Source organism: Hippoglossus stenolepis, chromosome 1 (genome assembly GCF_022539355.2).
Source record: "Hippoglossus stenolepis isolate QCI-W04-F060 chromosome 1, HSTE1.2, whole genome shotgun sequence".
NCBI classification, from domain to species: domain Eukaryota; kingdom Metazoa; phylum Chordata; class Actinopteri; order Pleuronectiformes; family Pleuronectidae; genus Hippoglossus; species Hippoglossus stenolepis.
In genome coordinates, this window is record NC_061483.1 from 21,844,615 (window position 1) to 21,866,624 (window position 22,010).

The window sequence follows — 22,010 nt, forward strand, 5'->3', positions numbered from 1 at the left end:
CAGAAACACGGACAGACAGCAACATTGGAAGATGTTGACGGATGAACGGATGGATGATTGGGAAAATGGATGGATGGACAATGGAAAGACTGACCGGGAGGGGGTGGTAAACTGGAAGAAAAGACACTGGACAATGTGAACACCAACACCCACCATGGTGGTGCTGGTCACAGCTCGTCTGTCCTGGCGAGGGCTGAGGTGTCTGGGAGGGAGACTCCAGCTCCTCCACCAGGGGAGGGCTGGTGTTGAGTTGGCCGACAGGAGGGGGCCATGGTAGGTCCTTGATCACTTTAATCTCTACTGCAAGTGTTGCCCAAGTCACCAGAGGAGAGATGGGGGGAAGGACAGGACAGTGACAGGAGGCATATATGGACAACCACAGAGGGAGTGAAGAAAGGGAAGCAATGACAGCAAACAGAGGGAGGAAAAAGAGAAAAAGGAGGAAAGGTAAGATAAGAGCTGAAGATGCCAGCATCGGGACAGAGAGCGGATTTACAGTAAGTTCTGATCCAAGAATCAGCAGCAGCTGGAGACTAGAGGAGGAAGGAATACAACAGGACTGAAAACGGAAGATAAGTTAGGGTTTAGATCGCTGGTTCCAGGCTGGTTAAGGAAACTGAAGAACTTAGGCTTGAAAGTTAAAAGTGACCTGAAAGGTTTTGCATCCATAATGAGTCTGGATTCAAATTCAATAAAATTCTATTGGACCCTAATCCCACCTGAGAAGCTTGGCCTTTTAAGCCTTCCCCTCTCCATCGCCCCGACATGAAGTATCCTCAGATACAAGGCTCAAATCCAGCCCAACTCACTTTAGTCTCATGTGCCTTAAAGCTACAGACTAAGAAATATAAAACTGCCTTCAGCTCAGCTACAGACGGTCACGGATACATAACATCAGCTTGTCTGTCTGCCGCTTGTCTCAGTGTGCAGCTTGGAAAAAAGAAGAAGACCTTAGGCCTCTGTTAAGATAAACAACAATGTAGACAATATCCTTCACAGGAACAAACCTCGCAGCAATCCATCCTGATAATGGACACTTGCCAGGCTTTGCCCCTTAAATAATGTCAACCCAGGGTATTACCAGAGTGAATTAGGCGCTCTTGCAAATGCATCTGTCACTGAGGAAGGGCCACTTGTTAAATAGCTGAGGATACTTAATAACTTTGAATGGAGAGAGACAATGCTTTTCCACCATCCAAGTGAAAGCTTGTGTTAGAAGTCAAAGCTAATAAAGATATATTGTCATCAGCAGCACTGGACAGCCACTGCTTATGTTCATCTGAAGGTTAAGATTGTGATTCAGTGACTGTTATTTACATAGTTTTTACATCGATACCCAAACACAGATCTTCCAGCACACTGCTATTAAGAATTAATAAACGTGACTGTCCTTGGGGCTGGAGATCTTAGGATGAACTGATTTCAGTGTGATTTCATTAGACTGCTGCATATGAAAGACAATGCTTTAAAGTGCAAAACAGGAAACCTAGAAAACAGTAACACTTCTTACTGTATATGTTTCCTAAAGGAGAAGGGAAGACAAATAATGCACATAACCTCCTGTAAGTCCTATAAGAACATCAGTCAAGATCCAAAAACCAGAAGAAAAAAAAAAGAAATATACATTAAATCAGAAGAAGTAAAAGGCAGAAGATCAATTAAATCAGATCATATGGTGAAATATACAATTCAAATTAAACTATGGGTTAAAATTGGCAAGACAACCCTCCAGTGTCAGCTGACGCTCCAGTGCATCAACACGCTCTGAAATCATCAGTGTGACAGCTAAATAGTTACATCAGTCACATCAGTCATGTACGGGCGACAACGGCCTTATTTGACTCAATGGGGAAAACAGCACCAGATTGGAAGATAGTGAATTCAAAGCTGTGGGACATGACAATAATTTGTTGAAGGTGTTCTTTAAAAGATGCTTTTGGGGCGACCACATGGAAGATTGAGCCCTCGGTTCCAAACCGGCCTTTTACTGCACATCTTCACTCATTTCCCTTTCACGCATACACTGTCCTATTTCTATCTCTAAAACCTGGGTCATGTTTTTCTCATTAAAGTAACATTAATCTTTGCAGTATGATGAATAATAGGAAAATTGTAGATTGTATCTCTTAGTCAAGGGCTCAAGATTGCTAATAATTCAATATCTAACATTGAATTGAAAACAATTCCACTTCAGCTGCCTAAGATGAAAAGAATGCAGCTGTATTCACAACCATTAGTGTGACGCAGTCTTTTTACTGGCTGGTACACGGGCTGCTTTTCAGTGGGAGGACGAGCGTCATTTTATGGACTTGTCTGTCTTCCACCCCTGCGAGGAATTGCAGCGCGGCGGTGGTACAAGACATGCTAATGAGAAGCAATATCTGCGAGCAACATGAAGGGGAAAACGGGAGAATATTCAGTCTGACAAGCAATTAAATAGCTGGGCCTGCAGTGTCAGGGGGGTAATCTGGAGAAAGGTGGCTGGAAGCAGGAGCAGCTCGCCATTTATTCCTGATGGGTGAGGTGTGCTGTGGTGGAGCGGTGGGGAATGGAGACAGAAGGTCACAAACTCTGGAAGATAATATAACTTCCTCTACTTTGGGGTAAAGTAGGGGCCTCTCTTCCTATGAGATTAAAAGCCTAATACTCATTTCACATTGCAGATTAGCGTGTAATTGTTTGGGGAGCAGAAGGCTGCCTGCACTCTGCAGCCTCGCAGCGAGGACGAGAAGATGACACTCACACTCGCTCGGCTGCACAGCTGAAAAATGACATTTAGCAGTGTGGAAATTAAGGTAAGCCGATCCAGATGTTTTGTTTTTAGAAAAGTGTGTGACTGAAACTCTCAGAATGTATTCAGAAATGCTGCCAGTCCCAAGGCCCTTGTGAATTATCATTGACTCTGGATGCCATGTCGTGTAATGGCTGAGCCCATCTTTACACTATCTAGCAATCCTCAGTGGTAAACTCAAATTGGACATATGGACTGTGGCGAAAACACGAGTCGCCTACACACACTAGAGCTTATTTACATGATGACCCTGAACGCTCATCATGCTGCCACAGAGATTTTCATACGTCCGCCCCCATCACACTGCCCTCTGCGAAACATACAAACACTGATAAATAACCCTGTAAACAGCTTTACTGGCCTGCTGCAGATGTCAAATGATCATCAGCTCTGTGGGCATCACATTGTAGTTCGTGTGAACAAAAGGTGGAATATTTTAGAAACTGGAGGTGAAATTTGGGTAGAAAACGGCTCATCTTTTTACTAATTCCAGAAATCTCTGTCTGTTTCCAGCGGCTTCACACTTGGTGTGTGTATTTTAAAGGGCCATAGAAAGTACCCTGTCGAATTTAGTGTGATTTTGACATTCAACATGTTGAATATCAATATATAAATCAGCGCCTTGCAGTTGTGGGTGCGGGGCAGCATGCCTGAACAGTGCGACAAAAAGTCAAAATTTGAAGGTGTTTACACTTCCTGTTCTGAAGGAGCATGATTGGGTCAGTAACATTGAAAATCAAACCGTGTAAATTTGATATTCTTACTTGCCGCTAGTGGATTCCAGAATCTTTTCTGGAACAAATGTCTATAAATTCCTCTTATCAGCTTCACACTTGGCATGTGTATTGTTTAGGGCCCAAGGAAGTGCAGTGTTGAATTTGGTTTGATTTGGACTCTAGATACATGTGACCAGCGCTCTGTAGCAGCAGGGGCTGGGAGACATCAATGTTAGTTCGGTGATGACAACTGATTCTCCAGTTCAAGGTTCTGGGTACAGAGTCAAGCTCCACTGAACTTTGAATAAACGGGTGAACAGCTGTGCAGCAGTGGTGGTGCAGCTTCTGGGTTCTGTGCAGCAGGTCTTTACTGGCTGCTGCTCAATTACTGCAGGTCACTGAAAAAAGCTGCAACCAGTATCACCACAGGCCAAGTAAACAGCCCATTTCTAACAGGCAGTTTTAAAACTGACACTGCACTAGTTTTTAAAAAAGGGATCTGCAGAAAGACACTGTCCAGATATATGACCACACTTTACAATCTGAAGGACCTGATTTGGATTATTGTGATAAATGGCAGTAATGTTTGTTTTATACTTTCTTGAAAAGTGAACACAAAGAGATTTTAACGAGCCCTAATGACTTTCTCTAAAGGATCATGTAAATACGTCCAAAGATTACTGCATCTTTGTCATCTAATCTGATTGCATTTGGATCTATATGCTATCTCTCATCTGCATAATCCTCAATCCATATTAGTACACAAAGCCTGCTGTAGACATAGGAATAGAGGCTATTAACGATTCTAAAATCGACAAAGCACCCCGTCACTCAGGTTTACTATACAAACATGGCCTTGTTAGGACTTGGAAGAGGAAGATCCAGCTTCATGTTTCACTCACGTGTCCAGTGAGCTTTGGATAAGTACGATTCTGGCATGACGTCACCTTGATTTACCGCCAATTTGAGTATGTGCATTCAGAGAGCTGCATATGCTACAGCTGATTAATTATATGACAGCACTTGAACAGTAGCTAAAGCCACCCCACAGTTTTTTTTAATCTGAGTTTACCTTCCCTTTGTTCTTCTAGGAGCGCATCTATTTTTAAAGCCAGGTGCTTGTTTACCCAGGCTTTTCATTAGCCAATGGCACTACATCACTGTAAACAGTTGCAGCACCATAAATCACCGCCTACATTTGTTTCCACCAACGCCATTTAATTTAGTTCTGCTTAATTTGGTTGGCTAATTGCATGCATATTCAATACAAGCCGGAAGATTGTGATGTTTATGCTGCACATTATGAGCAGGAAAAGCTCTGAACACAACAACCAGCCTCCTCTGAAGACGCGTTTGTTCCATCGGCACCGGAATCATTGCATATAACAACTGTGTAATGCTCAGGGGGGAAGTAAAATGCCACCTCATAATTCTCCTCATACTGTATCCGTCACATTATACGGTCCAGCTCTCTTTCAAAGCACAAATCTGTTATGAAAGACCATGTGTTTGTATAAAAAAATGAAAGTGCCACAGGAATGGGATGAGATGACAGCGAGGCCTTTTCCTCACTCTTTTATAAAAGGGGGGAAGGGAGTGGTGGAGGAGGGACGTCTGGCCGCTGATGATGCGCTGCTTCCATACTTTGTGAGGAAGGTTTACAGTGCTGTTGTGTGACCAATGTGTGTGAGTGAAGATAACACCCGTGGCGGCGCCCAGAGAAAGACAGCAGGACACATTTGAGGCCCAAGAAAGAGGGCTGTCAGGAAGGTTATCAGCAGGGCGTTGCAGCAGAGGACAGGAGGATGAGCCAGAGTTGCTGAGTGACAGACAGCGTCGGGGGTAAGATCATCCAAGTGAAGAGAGAGACAGAACCATGGCACCAACAAAACAGCTGGCGCAAATAACCAGTGCAGGACTGGAACTGAATCAATTATTTATTTTGGGACATTACACATGAGCCTCAGATTTCTGAGTCGTTAAGCCTGCGAAGATTCATTAAAAAAACCATAAAGCTCCCCGAGACCAGAGGGAGCAACTTCAGACGGCACTTTCTCTTATCTCCACCGTTAAACACACATTCCCCGCTGGCCAGGAGCAGAGTGAAAGGAGTTACTAGGAGGTAACAGAGGGCAAGGAGATTAAGTAACAATGGCTCTCGAGCCCACTCCTGCTGCGACGAGGTTCAAGTTTCCCATGGTGGCGTGTCTGTGTCTGGGTGTGTGAGTGAGTGTGCCACATGCGTAACTCAAAGCGTGCAGGCTTAAACCGATGGTCATGCGAGCACACTTTCTTAATGTGGTCAAATTCAAAAATGTCTGTCACTCTTCACCTTCAGGATCATCCATCACCTACTCAGGGAGGAAGGAAGGAAGCTATGGCAGGTGTATGTGTGTGTGTTCGCTCTAGAAAGGGTGGCGGGGGCAACAGCCGGGATGAGTGATTAACCAAACCGCAAATACACAGCCTCCCAGCACCTTAACAAGGCAGGGAATTTACATTCCATTGCATACCTGTCAGGAGATAGCCCAACAGTGAATAATAACACCAGACCAAGTGTTGTAAAGAGGCGAGCGTGCAGGCAGCGATAGGGACAACTGAGGAAAAAGGGCTGTAGCCAGGAGCATTAGTCTGCTCTCCTTCCACTATCAGTAATGAAGACAAATAGTCTGCAGATTGCATTATTGTGTTATAGCATGGAGGGAGGGCATAGGCAGCACTTTGCACTTATGTATTCCCCTTTGCTCTTTATACCCACACCAAGGTTTAATATAAGGTTGTGCATCTTTTTTCATTATCTGTTACTACTTAGTTTGCAGACACATTCATTTCCTACGTAATTGTTGGGATATAAACTGTGAAGGTTTTGATTTGACTCCAAAAACCAAACAGCGAACAGTCCCGTTAGTCATTGATATTACACAGCCATAAAGTGCTTCAAAAACTATAGGAACAGAATAAAGGAAACGTAGTTCTTCAGAGAGCTAACAATGGAGTTACTAAACCGGGAAATGGCTAAACCTCCTCTGACTCTAAGACATCAGACAAATTTCTCTTAATATAATAGATAAATATATACGTACATTTGTTTCAACTTTCCGATTTAAATGTAAATTCACTTTGAGCTTTTACTTCATAGAATAATATATACTTCTTCTCCTGAGGGCTCCAACGCAGAGTGTATCTATAGAAACAGCTCTGCTGCTGTGGAGATCTAGTTACAGAATCAACTAAACAAAGTAAAACATAAAATAAGACTCTAAATCAACCGTGAAATCAAAGCCCGACCTGGATCCCTAAGGTACAAGAGCAAACATGTCCAGACGTCTCACGCTCTTATTGTAAAGCCCACGACCTCATGACACCAGTGTTAAATTTCATAAAAACTGTACGTAACCCAACTCTTAGTCTGCATGAAAATCATCATCAGTAACAGTATTGTTAGATTTAGCAATCAAAAATCAAACGAATAAACACAATGAATTAGTTGTTCATCGGAGAAATGTGGGATAAAGTATAAGTAAAGCCTGTGGAGCAAATAATTAAAACTGTCTCACACCGCATGTGAGCGATGTGGGCCGACCAAGAAGTGTTATTAACCATAAATCAAAACGAGGAACAGATGGATGATGATGTGACAAATGAAAACATCCAGAACTTAAGTAATGAGTGGTACAAGCGTCTAAATGCCAGTGGCAAACAAACTCTCGAAGAACTATTTAATATCCAAAACAGAATACAGGCCTAAGAAAATAAAGAACATAAGAAGAGTCGTAGAACAATCCCCATACAAAGCAGCCTCTGTTAATGTTGAGCATGTGCTGACCACTCCCCCTCTGGCAGTATGAGTAATTACACTATGAATGTGTTCTTGTTGAACATCAATTTCTTTTTTAGACTGAAATCCTTCCTTTGAATGTCAAGTTTTGTTTTTTATCTGGGGCATCAGAAAATATTTAGGTTGCTCAACAGGCTTTTCTGCCATGCTCCCAGTCTCTGTAAGGTATTCAGTCTCTCTGACACTAGGGTTGCTCCTGTCATCAGCTCAGGCATAAACATAGACATAAAATACATCATTACCGGTGCAGAGCAGGCTAATGTTGCCAAAGATACCAGATTAAAAACTCTAGTGTATAATGGAACACACAGAGAGCTTTACGTAGGGCTGATGGGAGGGGCTGGGATGTATCGGTTGTTTATTTTCAAAGTGTAGCCTGCTCTTGCCAGTTTTTCCAGGATTATTGGCTCCTTCAACCTGACAGTCTGATTTACTTTCATATTATTTATATAGCAGCTAAAACTTGCTTTATTAATCAAAGACGACATGGACATCTAAATTTTGTTTAACATGGAACTTCTCAGGACAAGATCAGGGTAACCTGCCAAAGTCTGACATAGTATTCTCCAAGTTGAAAGACACAGACCACAGGTATGACTTATGAAGTGGGGAATTATGGGATTGTCAGAGACGGCTCACAAGTGGACTTAAATGCTGGAGCAGTGTGTACTTTCTTGACAGTGGAGGGAAGATCAGAGCATCAGGTGCAGACACACAGAATAAAAACCTTAAAAGGTGGGAAACTTTCTCTAAGCCTGTTGATGTCTGGATCCACGGCAGGTCTAAAAAACCAACAAGCCTATGTTGACAAGGCTGTTCCCACAGACGTCTTTCTCATCCGTCTTTCTTTTCTGTCTCCAAAGTAAAGCGGAATTATTCCTGCCTGAATTAAACATAACAAGGAGCGAGGACGACGTGCTGTTAATCAAAGGGCTTTTTGGTCTGCCGCTTTCTTCTTTGAAAGACAACTTAAAGACTTAGCTCCCGAATTCCCAGCCAACACTTTGCCATCCAATGGAAATTGAATTAATCATCATCAAAAGAGGGACACTGCCTTCATTGGGGAGGTTGTAAGACGGATGTGTTAGTAAATAGCACCCTAGACAAACTCTTCCGAGTGCGGCTTGACAGGAAAATAATGAGGGCGAGAAGGAAAGTGATTAAGAATGCAGCATCCCTTATTTAACTAATGGCAGGCAGAGGCAGAGCAGCCTGACTCCTGTGAAGACCTCAGTGGCTACAATACACAGACGTTAACATGAAACAGGACTTAAGGGAAAAAAACACAAGTAAAACTTAGAGAGGTGATGGATCAATATACAGACACGTGTCATAGTTTGATTGAGCTTGTCCAAACACGAATGGGCTCTTTGTAAATCAGAACTGCTGACACATCGCAGCTACTCCATCACTCACATCATTAATTCTGTTCTTCTAAACAAGCCAAAAATTATTTTACACATTTAGAGGTGATTTTCTCTTAAAGAGTAAAGAGAACGGCTGCTATTAAAACATACCGTCATCACCTGCAGGTATAAACTGAACACTCTCTTGTGCCTCTTTTTCTTCTCCCACAAATGAGATTCATGAGCTTGCTACCATTTAATGCCACATAAGAGACTTGACACACATTTAAATATATTATATATTACAGTGGAGTCCACCTCAGCATCATCTCAGTCTCTCTCTGCTTTATGGCTTCAGGCTTTATGGCTCACGTTGTCAGTTAAACAGAAATTCAGCCTGAATTAGAAACATACAGGGCTTTTCTGATGGTTTTGGATAGTAATGTTAAAATCTACAAACACAGGCTAGTTGGAACTTGTAGCATCACATTTTGATGTTTTACATCAGTCAACATGAATCACTGACTGAATCTGTGAGCTTACAGAATTTTTGTTTTATAAATGGCATAAACAAACTCCCACCACACACCAGACGAGCTACTTCTGTTTATAGCTATAAGAAACAACTCAAGACCTATTTCTATGATCATGCTTTTAATAAAAAAAATGTTTTAACACCATTGTCGGTATATATATATATATATTTTTTTACTTCATTATATACCTTTTGCTAGTTTTTAAGTCTTTGTTTTATTGCTAATGTGTTGTTATTGATCCATCTTATTTCATGTCTTTTGATATAATTGCACTTTGAGCACTTTGAGCTGCATTTTATGTATGAAAGGTGCGGTATAAATAAAATGTATTATTATTATTAAAGCAGTCCCCACTCCCCATACGAGTCTATCAGCACATCGACACCATAGGGGATTATATTATTACGCTGTCAATTTCTGTATTGTAATCAAAAATTGTTTACAACAAAGAGCTTTATGGAAATGCCATGTAAAATCTATACTTTGAAAAAGAAAATATATCTAGAAATAATAATAAAAGAATAAAGAAGTACAAACAATGAAAATGTATTTGTACGATATTTTCATTTAGCGTCTCACTCAGTGAGATTTTAATTTAAAATTCTTTAAAGCTCAAACACATTTGACAACTTAGTTCCACATGTGACGAGCCATATTTAACCGAGGTGCTGAAGATTTACGTAACAATTAAACCCCACACCACAAGGTTCAGTGCAAGCTGGAAAGTCATCAGTGTCAAAGTGCGAACATGAATATACAAAGACAGACAAGAGACACTCCCCCAGCCCCGTCTCCACCGGTACCTGTGAGGGATTTAGAGGTGCAGTCCGTTCTTCTGTGGGGACCTGATCCAGTGCCACTTACAGAGCCCTCGTAGCTAATGCAGTCATAACAAAGCAGAGCTGGTCAAGGATAAAAAGAAAAAAATATAAAGAGAAAAGGGACGATGAAAAATAGATGGAGATAAAGGGTTGCTGATTTTCTATATTCAGTTAAAAGGCTTGGCATATCTTTTTTCTTTTTTAAATTTGGGTTGCATATTTATATTCCAAAGCCGTATTCTGTCCAGGAACAGCCCTGTTTGATGTTATGGCTGTGTTAGCCATGCTGAAGCTCTCAAAACACAGCGAATAACACCTGCACCTACATGCACCTGCACAACCAATCATGCTCCCCCCGAGCAGCACAGATATCAACTGAAAGTTTAAACAGACAGCAGCTGGATCGAAACAGCTGGACACCTGTAAGTGAACTTATCTGGTGTTTAAACACAGAAGGAAAAAACAGAAGTGTTAAGAGAGTTTAAAGCAGCAGTAGCAGCAGAGCCCTCAAGCCTGTCAGAAGCCACAATCATATTTGTTAGAGCTGGAAAAAGACAGATGCTTGGGTTAGTTAAGCAGAGCAGAAACAGTTTCAGATTTTATTGTGTTAAAATCTTGAAATTGAAACCAGCAAACCCTTATTGAAAAGCAGGCATTGATAAAGTGAATTTTAACATAAAAGCAGAACTTAAACACCTTTAAGTGCTTAAGTTAAAATCAATTGTGATTTCATTTGGATCGAAAAAAGCTTGTTTTCTTACAGTTAAACAACAGGTACACAGAAATACAGCATTTTAAATAAATTAGGCATTTTTCATCAAACGTCTTTTTATTCTATTCAGTAAGATACTGGCTTGTTTGAGCGATTTCTCCTTGTGTTGCATGTTATGTCAATGGATATTTAAAGTTACTATGACTGGGTAAATAAATAAATAAAGTTCACTTTACTGTCTCTCTGCAGTGATCATCGTACCTGCAAACGCTTTGGAAATCCGCTCTTTCTTCCACTCCCAGGGTTGGTCATACTCCTCTGGAGGTCGTTCATCATCCTGGGGCAGTCGGCTTTCTCTTGGGCAGCGCGAGCGCTCATGGTCCGAGTCGCTGCCGTTCTCGGCTGGTTCATATGGTGTGTCGTACAAGGGCAGCTGCCTCACAGATCCTTCCTTCTGCACTCGTCCAGAAGATCGGATTTCTACGATCAAGGAGAAAGACTGGTGGTTAATGCTGGGTGCCTGAAATAAATATTGATGAAAACGGCTCAATGGAAAAAAAACACTCTGTAGCATATATGAGAAATGAGGATTTATGACAACAGATGAATTTACGAGACACTAGAGGAACATATTTTGTAAATAATGATGCATACATTTCTCGTATAGAATGTAATGCGATTAATGGGCGACGATATTTATATAGAACATATCTGAATGAGGGACAAAATAACGATATATGGCTGATGACATCAGACTGCAGATTCAAAGGCACAAATAACACCTTGCAGGCTTCACATTTTATTTTACACATAGCTATAAAGACTCAGGTTGTATGGCTGGTAATAAACAATATTTGAAGGTTGCCAAATTGACACACAATGGACCTAAGTCAAAGTCAAATTATGTAGTTAATTGATATAAATCATTAATAAATCATGTTGATGAGTTGTAAATTGTTTAATGAAGCCATCCATTAGCTGCAAGGTGTTGTAAGGCATTAACAAAAAAGTAAATTTGACCTGGAGCCTCAAGTTTGTTTCTTGTATCGAAGCTGGACGCATCACAGTCAGACTACAGCATTAAGACAGCTGCGGACGCTGGTACACAGCACTGTCAACAGCATTAACATATAACAGCATTTTTTTTATCTCAAGTGTAAATTCCCCAAACAGTGGTGGTCTAGAAGTAGAAGGTGCCTGTTGATAGGATGTGTGATTGATAAGGAAGGGAGCTTCGTACATGAGGTGATAGTTTACTGATGACAGAAGACAGAGAGGTCAGGAAGAGGCAGACCTGAGACTAAAGCTCACACACAGACCTTCGTGAATTCAGCAGAAATCGTACATCAGTAGTGAACAGCTTTGCCTCAGGCTACACATGCCTGCTTTGACAGAGCAGAGGTGAGGAGAAAGCACACGTTTCCTGTTTCTATGTTTCTCACTCATGTCTATGAACACCATAGTAAACATTTAGTGCCCCTTAAACCAATTAATTTAAATTAAAATGCTTAATTATTTCAAAATTAAAACATCTCCTTTTTCGTCACACCAACAGTGCTTCAAAGTTGATCTCAGTGCTAATATTCTGTAACTATCATACATTACAATATATCAACTTTGAACATTTTCATTATTCTTAATGACATTTCTTAACATCAAAGTGTGGACAGTATTTATTAACTTATAAATGAGGTCCAACAAAAAGTGGGAACGAAACTTAGCATCACTAAATTAAATAACTAAATAACAACCAACATATCAAACAATCCACTGAGCCTTATCACTGATGAGGCACAAATTATTGTGATGAAGGTGCAACTGCAAAAAGAGCCTTACTGTCTTTAGAAAGTTTTGATGGTAATCTGTGCAACTGTTGTCAACATATCTAGTTCTGGACAAAAGTGTTGAATGGGCTGCCATTGACGAGCATCAGCGTACTACATCTACAGTGCTTCTGCAAGATGGTCAATTCTCACATTATTTTACAAACCCAGATGGAGGCCAGAGATTTCCTCTAAAGTAAAAAAATAATAGTGAAAATGTTGGACTCAGCAGCTCCAAGCACAATCTGTCAGCTACTCTGTGGCATGTGTCACTCATCCAAAGATGGGGAGTGAGAGAGCGGTGCCAGAATCGCTGGACCAGAAAGCTACAAGTCTCTTAATGTGGTGGGGATTTTATCTATCACAGTGGCAGGTGACAAACTAATGAGGGCATAATGGTGTTTATTTTGAAATCTTCACATGTTACAGAATGAGACCTGCATGTTTTCTTCTTTCTTGATGCAACCTGATGATACAGGCACCAGTTCTCTCTGTTTTAAAGACATTACTAGATCTCTGGTTTGTCCGTAGATGGAGCTGTGTCCATACACCCCATGAATATATAGATAATCATGAATATGACTTTTTTTTCTAGACACTGCTCTAAAGGAAGCTGAAAAAGGAGACATTCATATGAGATTTGAAAAATTCTTTAAAAATTGCATTTCTGAGAAATATAGAATGACTCGCTGTGGCTTTGTGGTCCTGTCATGTTACCATTTCAAAGTGATTTCCTGAAAAACATTTTCATTTCAATGTTGTTTTGTAGGATAGGTTAATAATCTGAAACTTAGTGCTTGAATTCCTGTTTTTGTTTTTCCTTACCTACTTAACATGACTGGACCTTAACTTGGATGCATTCGAATCCTTTTATTCTCCATACGGAGAGGTGAAACAGACCTGACTCCTAATGAAGCGCCATGCCCTTGAGAACTCTCTCCCCTCCTCTTCTCCCCGTTCCAACCCCCTCCCCTCTTCAATCTCCCTCCACTCATATGAAGTTGTTAGCAGCCTGCACCCTTCCTCCTGGGCCACATGAAGCTGTTAGCGGCCAGCAACCACGATAAAGTAATGCAATGTGAGGCGAATGAAATATTATGCCACACTACTGCATAATTGCCTCTTAGCCCAGGGGAGCTCTTGCGGAAAAATGAGCAATGCGTAGAGCCTAATGGAGCTACCACGTTGGTGGTGGTGGTGGAGGAGCGAGGTGAGGCGGCTGCCAGGTCCCGTATCTCTGCGTAATCCTGCATTAGGCCAACTCACACTCTTTGATCTTGGCAGTTAAAAGATGTGGTATTATGAGATCTCGGCATGATTATGTCCTACCTCCCCAGCAGAAGAACAAATAGCTCTTTACAGGGGTAAAAGGAGAGAGGGGAGAGGCGGGGGGGCATTCAGGGTGAGGTGGTTGAGGTGGTGAGTAAATCTTGTGGGGAGAATGCTTTAATATAAGCACGCTGCCGTCGATAAACTGCTGCAGTGGATTGAGACTCCTTATGAGTTCTCCTTTCCTTGTAACCTCCCTTGTTTCCTTCCATCCTTGCGCTCTTTTCATTCTGTCAGCTCCTGTTAAAGCATGTTTGCTAAAGTGGGTGGGGACACATCTGTCTAGGCTAATTACAGTGATTGGCATGGCAGCGGGGTTGCATGTTGCAACACAGCTGCAGTCAATCTTCCGTCTTTGACCTCTAGCCTCTGTTTAGGGTGAGAGGTCACGCACCACACCCTCCCTTGATGTGCCTCATACCTCCCCGGATGTCAGAGTTCCTGTCCAGATTCTGCACTTCCTCTCTTTTGCCTTGGTTGACTTGGCCTTTGCAACCCCTTCATTCATGCCCCTGAAAAGCAACATTTATTTCCCCCTATTTACTCACGCTGGGCAACCAGGAGGAAAGAAGAAATTTCAAGGCATCCAATGTTGCTACAAAGACTCTGTTGTTCTTTTAAAGTTTAAAGTATTTTAAGCAACAGCTAATCTGCAAGATTGTGCTGCTCTCAGCAGGGCTTCAACAGCCATGTAGCGGCAGCAGCAGCAGCGCTGACCGCAACCATCTGTTTAGTGCCACTAAAAAAGATGAGTGCGGGGACAGCGGAGCGCACTGTTGAGAAGCAAACAGCTGCATTCAAGCTCAAAACCATTTCTCCCTAATGAGAAAGGACATAGATACTGGCTGTCATAAAACCTCAGCTGCAGAGCATGCGTCAGTCGAATGTAGGTTTCCACATGCGAGCTGAAAAATAAAATCAGAGGCAGTAAAGGAAAAGCGCTAAGCTCTGAAACAAGTGACAGATCCAGTGCCTGTTATCATCTTCCTCTCTGGTTCATGAACTAGAGAGATTAATCCTATGGGAGAGAGATGAATATATTCTTTGCAATAAATCCAAAGAGGCTCCTGTTCCACTTACTTCAGGAGGAGCCCTGTGGGCATATTATCGTGGCTTCTGCAAAGGCAGGAAAAGAGCTCTGGATTAGATCAAGAAACATTAACTGCAACCAACCTGGCAGACGCATCCTGCTGCATATAAAAGAGTGACCAGACCATCAAGCCCTCATCATCCAGACCACTCCTGTCTTATTCGCCCTCTTCCATTCTTGCCAACCAATAAAAAGTGGTTGCACTTGCAAGATAGTAGAAAACAATGACTGTGCTTTATTTGCAAAGGCTAAAGCTTCTAATATGTAAAACTAAAATCACATTTATCTGTCTCCCTTGTTGACTGCCACTCGCCCACTCCTACTGAGCCAGAGAGACAATGCTGCTGCAAAGCGCTTGCAGGGGCACAGTGAATATCTGGATTTGATTGAGGGGATTTCTTGTGCAGTAGTGAAGGATTAAATGCGATTGACTTTACACCCCAGGAACACAATGGCCAGAAAATACAAAGGCTTCAAGGATTTGCTCTGTCTGCTCCACCAGCTAGGTCACATATAAAGAAAAATCTTGAACCCAGGTAGCCGTTATCAATTTGAGGCAGATTGGACGATGGGAGACAGAGCCCCTTAAAACCTGTGGCTACTGACCCGGGAGTGAATGCAGACTGTTTACATTCCCATTGCAGACAAAAGCCAGATATTAGTGGGCTTTCTGATCTGCAGACAATGAGCTTCAGTAAAATATGGAACTGAAAATTACACATTACACAGACAAAAAAAGAGAAATATCACTGCATGATTTACTAAACTCATGCCATAGTGCTGAACTGCTTTTGACAGCTAATGCTTAAATGTACTTCAGTAAACCTAGCCCAGTGACAATGGCCCGGCCAACGAGGACACACATTTACAAAGGCTGCAGGTTTGATTAACAAAGCCTCTGCAGAAAAGGCTTGTATGTAGCAATGACATATTTCTGTAGCTTTGGTTTCATTCTGTTTGATTGCCCAGGTTTGCAAAGTGCAAAAAATGTTGATCCGGGGATTCGAGCTGTATCAGAGGCCACCCACAAGTATTGTGCGTCAGTCAAAGAGCTGGCTGACAAGTGAAGGTGTTTGTGCCTTGACCCGTGACGGCCTGCTACTACTGAGTGTCATTCTGCTTCCGTGAGTGGAGCTGAGAGGAGACTCTTGCCTTCAACTGCTCCCCACAGACCTCTGGGAGAATGGTTACTCTAAGCCAAGACAAATCAAGCCTGCCAGCTTTGTGCTCACATCTTTCATTCTGAAAACATTTTCATGTCTCATAGTCAAACTCAAAAGGAAATAAATTAGCATTTCTTCTTTTTTAACAGCCTCCACAATTTCAACATTTCACTCTCGATTTGATATTTACAGTGTCTGCAATCAATAAGCATAGATTTGTCCAGCCACTGACACTGTCTTTCTGTTCACATGACAGGTCTGTCCATTTGTGAGGAGAAGACGTGTGTCTGTGTGCTGCTGCGTCTCCATCAGCCTCCTGCAGACAGAACAGACTCCGCCATGCAATTTGTTTTCTCTGTCTCCTGCTTCCTCCTGGCTCACACTGTGCCAAGCTTGTGGTGGGGACACTCCGAGGCCTCTGCCGGCCCAACTGTCACTCATACACACGCATGCACGCACACACACACACACACTTTCGGGAAGCCTGGAAGCCAGGGCTGAGACAGTATTCCTGCTTTGGCCCAGAGAGATGAGTATTTCGGGTCTTGGTTCACCCATTTTTGGATTGGGCTTTTTTATAAATGTCTTTTCTGCTAGAAGCCATACTTCATGAAAGACAAATGTATTGAGTGGTGCTTTAAAGCAGACCGAAAGAGCTGTGCAACCCCTGTGAAATGATATTACAAAATCTATCCAAAGCCGTTTTCAGACATGAACTCCAGAAAATGTCTGCACAATGGGGTCCAGGCATTCTTCGCAGTTTGCCTTTCACGTATGAAGAACGGAGCAAGAGATTCTTCAGTCTGACACGTTCACAACAACACAGAAATCTGAGTGTTTTGGAGAGGGGTGGCGCAGCAGGCAGAAACAGGACGTAACAAATTAATTCCGCTGCGGAGATTCTGTGTTTTTGTTTACAGAACATTGAAACCGGTGTTGGTCTTTATACCAAAAAGCGTTTGGCACATCTGAAATATTTGTGTTCTTTTGTTTTTTTCAGTATTGTCTGCAGCGCGTGTTATAAACGTCATGGACCCACTCCCTTGCAGTGAATCTCCAGTGTTCTCTCAAGGGCTTACTCTGACATTATCCAGAGTTTTTTCTAGCGGGGCTGGCAGGAGAATCTCCGGGGAATGTCTGCAGAAACTGACTTGTACATTTGCGTTTTCACACACAACCCTTCCAGATCATTTCTGGAGAATATCCGGAGTTCAGAGCATTTCTAAAGGAAGCTTAAATGGACTTTAAATAAACCACAATTCATTTGTTCCCAGAAGGGACGTTAATAAGAAAATAAAGAACTTTAAAATAAGTTGTGTAGCCAGTCACATAATGTGAAGGCATGCCAGTGTGTGTGTACTTGTGTATGCATAAATGTGCCATTTGACCAGATGGCCTGAGGGAATTAGAGGCTGAAGAGTGTCTTCCTCACAAGCTGACATCTATATCGATTCATTTCCCCACCGGAGCAGGAGAGCATAAGTCTAAAGAGACAACGTACACAAATCAGAAAAACAAGAGGGAGGTGGGTGATGACGGAAGCAAGTCAGATAGAGTAACAGAGACAGAGAGAGAGGAAGAAAGGGGAGCGCTGGAGGGATAAAAGAGGAGATGGATGAAAAAAAACAAAAAAAACAAAGAGCAACAGCAGGTAAATAGAGAAAAGGGGGAATTCTGAAAATTAAAGACAGGCAGGTGACGCAAGTTTGTCACAGAGGGATAAATAAAGAGACTGCGGCAGAAATCGGGAGAGTGATGGGAACAACAAGAGAGTGGGAGACTTACACAGAATGAGAGAGTGGTGAGAATAATAAATAGGCACAGCAGTAAAAAGGCTCTCCATCTCCAGCAGCTAATGAACGCACTTGAGTTCAAGTTCAACGTTAATTTTGTTAATGAAAACTATGAAGAATAAAAATTGTTGACTACTGAATAAAATTAAGTAAAAGTAATCTTTGAAAATTAGAACTATGATTAAATAAATAAAATTTTAATCAACAAATAAAAAGTAAACAATGTGAAAGACAGATGAATGCTCAAGTTTTAATGCAATGTCTTATTCACTACCCTGGTTCTGTGGACCGATTAGTTGCCGAAAATATGACTTAATTCATCTAAACCACTGAGACTTTAACAAAAGGTGGCAACAAAATAGGAACTACAAAGACATGACGGCTGCATGACAACATTTATAAAAAGGTCAGCTGATGTTGGCTCTTTATTGTTGCTGTCAGTTCCAGGATTAATTCAGTCAGTCCATCTACTTCATCTTCTCGATAGATGTTCGCTAAACAAAAATGGCGGTAATTAAAATCCTCTCAGCCTAAACACAGATAATGAGCAGCGTCAAAGTGAAGAAGTGAGTGTATCCGGCTTCTGAATGAGTCTCCGCTCTGCTGTGGTTAGCACAGTTAGCTGCAGTTTAGGTTACTGAAATGAAATGACTAGATTCGCTTAGACTGAGTGGTTCTGTCCAAACAAACGCAGTTTAGAAATGTTTACTAGATTTACTGAGGTGAGTCACAACAGAGCCACTGTTTTTCCATGCTTGGCTATTGTAGAAACACGGTAAGGCCACATGGCGGGCTCTGCGGAAGAAGACCTGCTCCCTGCCTTGATAGATAAGCACGATAAACACAATTCTTTGTTTTAGGTGATATCATAATAATTCAACATAATTGTGAATACTGTATTATGTTGCTACCAATGGCTCCAGCAGAATCTTCCACACTGGAGCTTAATAACACAAGTTGAATTCAACCTTTTAGACACAGCATGAGGTCAAGTCCAAAAACACAGACAAGCTTAATAAGGAATGGCGTTTCCTGTGATTGCTGAAAAGATGGCTAATTAACCAAGTCTGGCATTCAGTAATGACTAATTAGCTGGATTTGCTGTTTAACGTGGGATGATGTAATATCGTAAAGGGACTCCCTGTGGTTTGATCCTGCCTCACTGTGTAACACTGGCAATGCCTCACCTATGTAAATGACTGGCCACTGCAGGGGCCACTGTGTGGACCATACCATTGATCCAATGTGGGTCGCAAATGTAATTACAGCTTGTTAGGACTCAGGTGAAAGCTCATTAATAGAAGATGAATGGGGACAGAAGCTTGAAAATGTGCCAATCTACCTACATGAATCACAGAGTAGCCCTTCAAGCTAACTCACGTAGCATCTCAGTGAACAAACAAAAAGACAAGCAGTAGATCAGTATACTGACAAGGGGACAGCAACTACAGATGCAATACGTCATCGAGAGAACTGCAGAAATAGAAATTCCATTTGGACGCTGCAAGTCAAACACACAGATGCTGGAATCTTTTCTGGACAGGCAGCGAGCAGGACTTAATGGAAGCGGTGACAAGCTGCTTGGCTGATGCTGTTGGATGCAGAGGGGCCAAACAGCCCTGTGGGAGAGGAGCTATTTTTCTGCAGGCTGCGGTTCTGAGCTGCGCTTGCTCTGTGGCTATTGTTCCTGAGCGGAGATAAGACTGGTGGTGGATTAGAGAAGAGTGCACCCAGAGTTCAGGTTGTGTATGACTGCTGGAAGGGGAAGGCTGCACGGGGATGGGATTGGTTCTGGGAAGAGAACTGGTAAGAGGAGTGGAGATAAACGGAGAGAGAGAGCGAGGGTAGGAGAGGAAAGAGAGGAAAGATGCGTTAGCCATGTCAGTGAGCGCCTCTTGTCGTGATGCCTAATCTGCCTGTGTGGTTGCAGCGGAGGGGGGACATGGGGGAGTCTGATGACACGTGGATGTGGCTGTGATGAATAGTCACTTCATGCCCCCAACCAAAGGGGGGTCAATAGCCCATTAATGGTGATAGGCCTCCAGCAACAGTCAGCAGACCCACCCCCTCGCTACCTCCGCCTTCACATTCCCACAGGGGATGTCAAGACTGCTCATTCTACTCTTCTCTGTTTGAAAGAGAGGAAAATTGAGAAAGAGATGTCTTGTGAAGGAAAAGGCCTATTCATTGCTAAACGGAAGAGCTGTAGCACAGGCCTTGGTATAATACAGACATGGGTCGGACGGAGGTCAAATACGTATGAATACACAGCAACTGCAGTCATTTAAATGTACTCTGTTAAAATGCCTGAGCAAGCAGTGTCTTGGTGTCTTGTTAAGAAAGCTTTTTCAAACGAAGCCAGCACACACACTTAAACAGTTGCCCTTCCTGCGAGTGGAAAGAATCTCATCCTTTTAAAGTCTTCCTGCTTTTTTTCCTCTCTTCAACATTTTTCCATATTGTGTGATAATCCGATAATCTCTCCATGCAGCACAACAATGCAGACACGAGCCGCCGCTGAGAAATCCGAGGGAAATTAAGTTCTATCACCTCCATGCTGAGCGGAGCCCACAGTCGGTGTACTCTCCTTGGGCATGCTCTCATTAGCGGAGACGGATGCACGCTGAAACGCTGACATATTTTATTCACAAACTGGGTTACAAACAGAGGACAGCAGCACATCTTGTCTTGTTGCAATATTGCACAACCTGCACTTTGTATAACCCCAGTTTTACTCTTCGTAATGTAACAGCAAGTTCAAACTGTAGCAGCTTTTACAAATACACCCCATGAGCACTTAAAAAATAAAGCGGAGTTCCACTCTTACTATTCCTAAACTTCAAAGTTAAGGCTCATAAAGGCTTTTTAAGCATGAAACGAAGATAAATGGGGAAGCAAATTAGGAAAAAAATATACTGCAATTACTTGAAACAGTGAAGAACTCATTATGACAAAAATAAAAAGGTTGCGTCTTCAGGCTGAAAGGGAGACAGATAGGGAGATGCTGGAACGCTTGGTATTGATTTGTTCCCTTTATCCGAGATGGCTACTTCTGCTGGGGCAGCCTTGTGACCTGTTTACCAATCCTTCCAGTCCAGAAGACGTGCACGTCCTCAGGGAAACGTAGATTTAAACAGCTCCAGCAATGCAAATAGTTACACAGAGGTGACCTCGGAACTCTCTCTACGTGCGTGCTGTTTTGACCTTCAGATGAATAAGCGCTCCCCACATGACTGTACGTGGAGAGGGTAAATACAGTGAGGGTGGATTATCACGTAAGCTGCTAACAGTGTTTACATGACTGTGTGATCTGATCCCACGTCACCTGGCGTCACAGCGAATCAAACACAACATGACCACCAACAGATTAAACAATGAGAAACACTAACAGCCTTTCAAAAGAGAGTGGAGGTCAAGGCTGGATGTTTTACAAAGAAGTTAGGTCAGGGAATGCAGAGACTTCTATGAGTAGCAAAAGTATAGATAAAGTATATTTGAATCATTATTTCCTATTAATTATCATGACCATATTCTAATTTGTCCCACCACAGATTCATTAAGAATCAAAAAACATGTTTTACACTCCCTAACTGGGTGTTTTCTCCATTGCTGCATTGTATAGCTGTGTACAGTGCTATTTACTGCGTGCTAACACATCCATGAAGTAGTTACGGTTCACGCAGACAGTCCGACCTCATAGCTTCTGCTGCAGTTGTGCTGTAGATGGAATTTCTTAAGACTTGATTTTCTTTATAAGAAATATTAATATAGTGAAGAAAATCTGTCTTACCAAAATGAATATATAATTTTTTTTAATAAAAGATAACTAAGCAATTTATAACTGCTGAATCATTTTCTTTCTGTTGGCCATAGCACAGCAGAATATTATTGAGCTTGCACTTCTATAAAAAGTACAGAAAATGCAGCCAGACAAATGGCTCCAACTCTGACGACCAATGCATCCAGCCCAACTATCAGATATGAGATAAAACAATTAGACACAGACTAATTAAATCCTCAGCGTGTAAGTGTCTGGCTACAGCTGGAGGCTG

The 22,010-nt window shown here is 42.1% G+C and overlaps 1 protein-coding gene across 5 annotated transcripts in view; it reads right to left on the bottom strand.

Annotated features, from left to right (window-relative positions):
- The window catches only part of LOC118105747 (SH2 domain-containing adapter protein F), a 105,508-nt gene that overhangs the window by 20,532 nt on the left and 62,966 nt on the right, over positions 1-22,010 (bottom strand). For 2 of the 5 annotated variants that reach the window (XM_035153558.2, XM_047339466.1), the window contains exons 3-4: positions 11,022-11,240; positions 154-300 (exon numbers count right to left, since the gene is read on the bottom strand). In XM_035153558.2, coding sequence (XP_035009449.1) covers positions 154-300; positions 11,022-11,240 — 366 coding nt within the window. Of the gene's footprint in view, positions 1-153; positions 301-10,030; positions 10,130-11,021; positions 11,241-22,010 lie in introns of all 5 variants that reach the window. The other 3 variants (XM_035153567.2, XM_035153575.2, XM_035153583.2) reach the window with 3 other exon arrangements.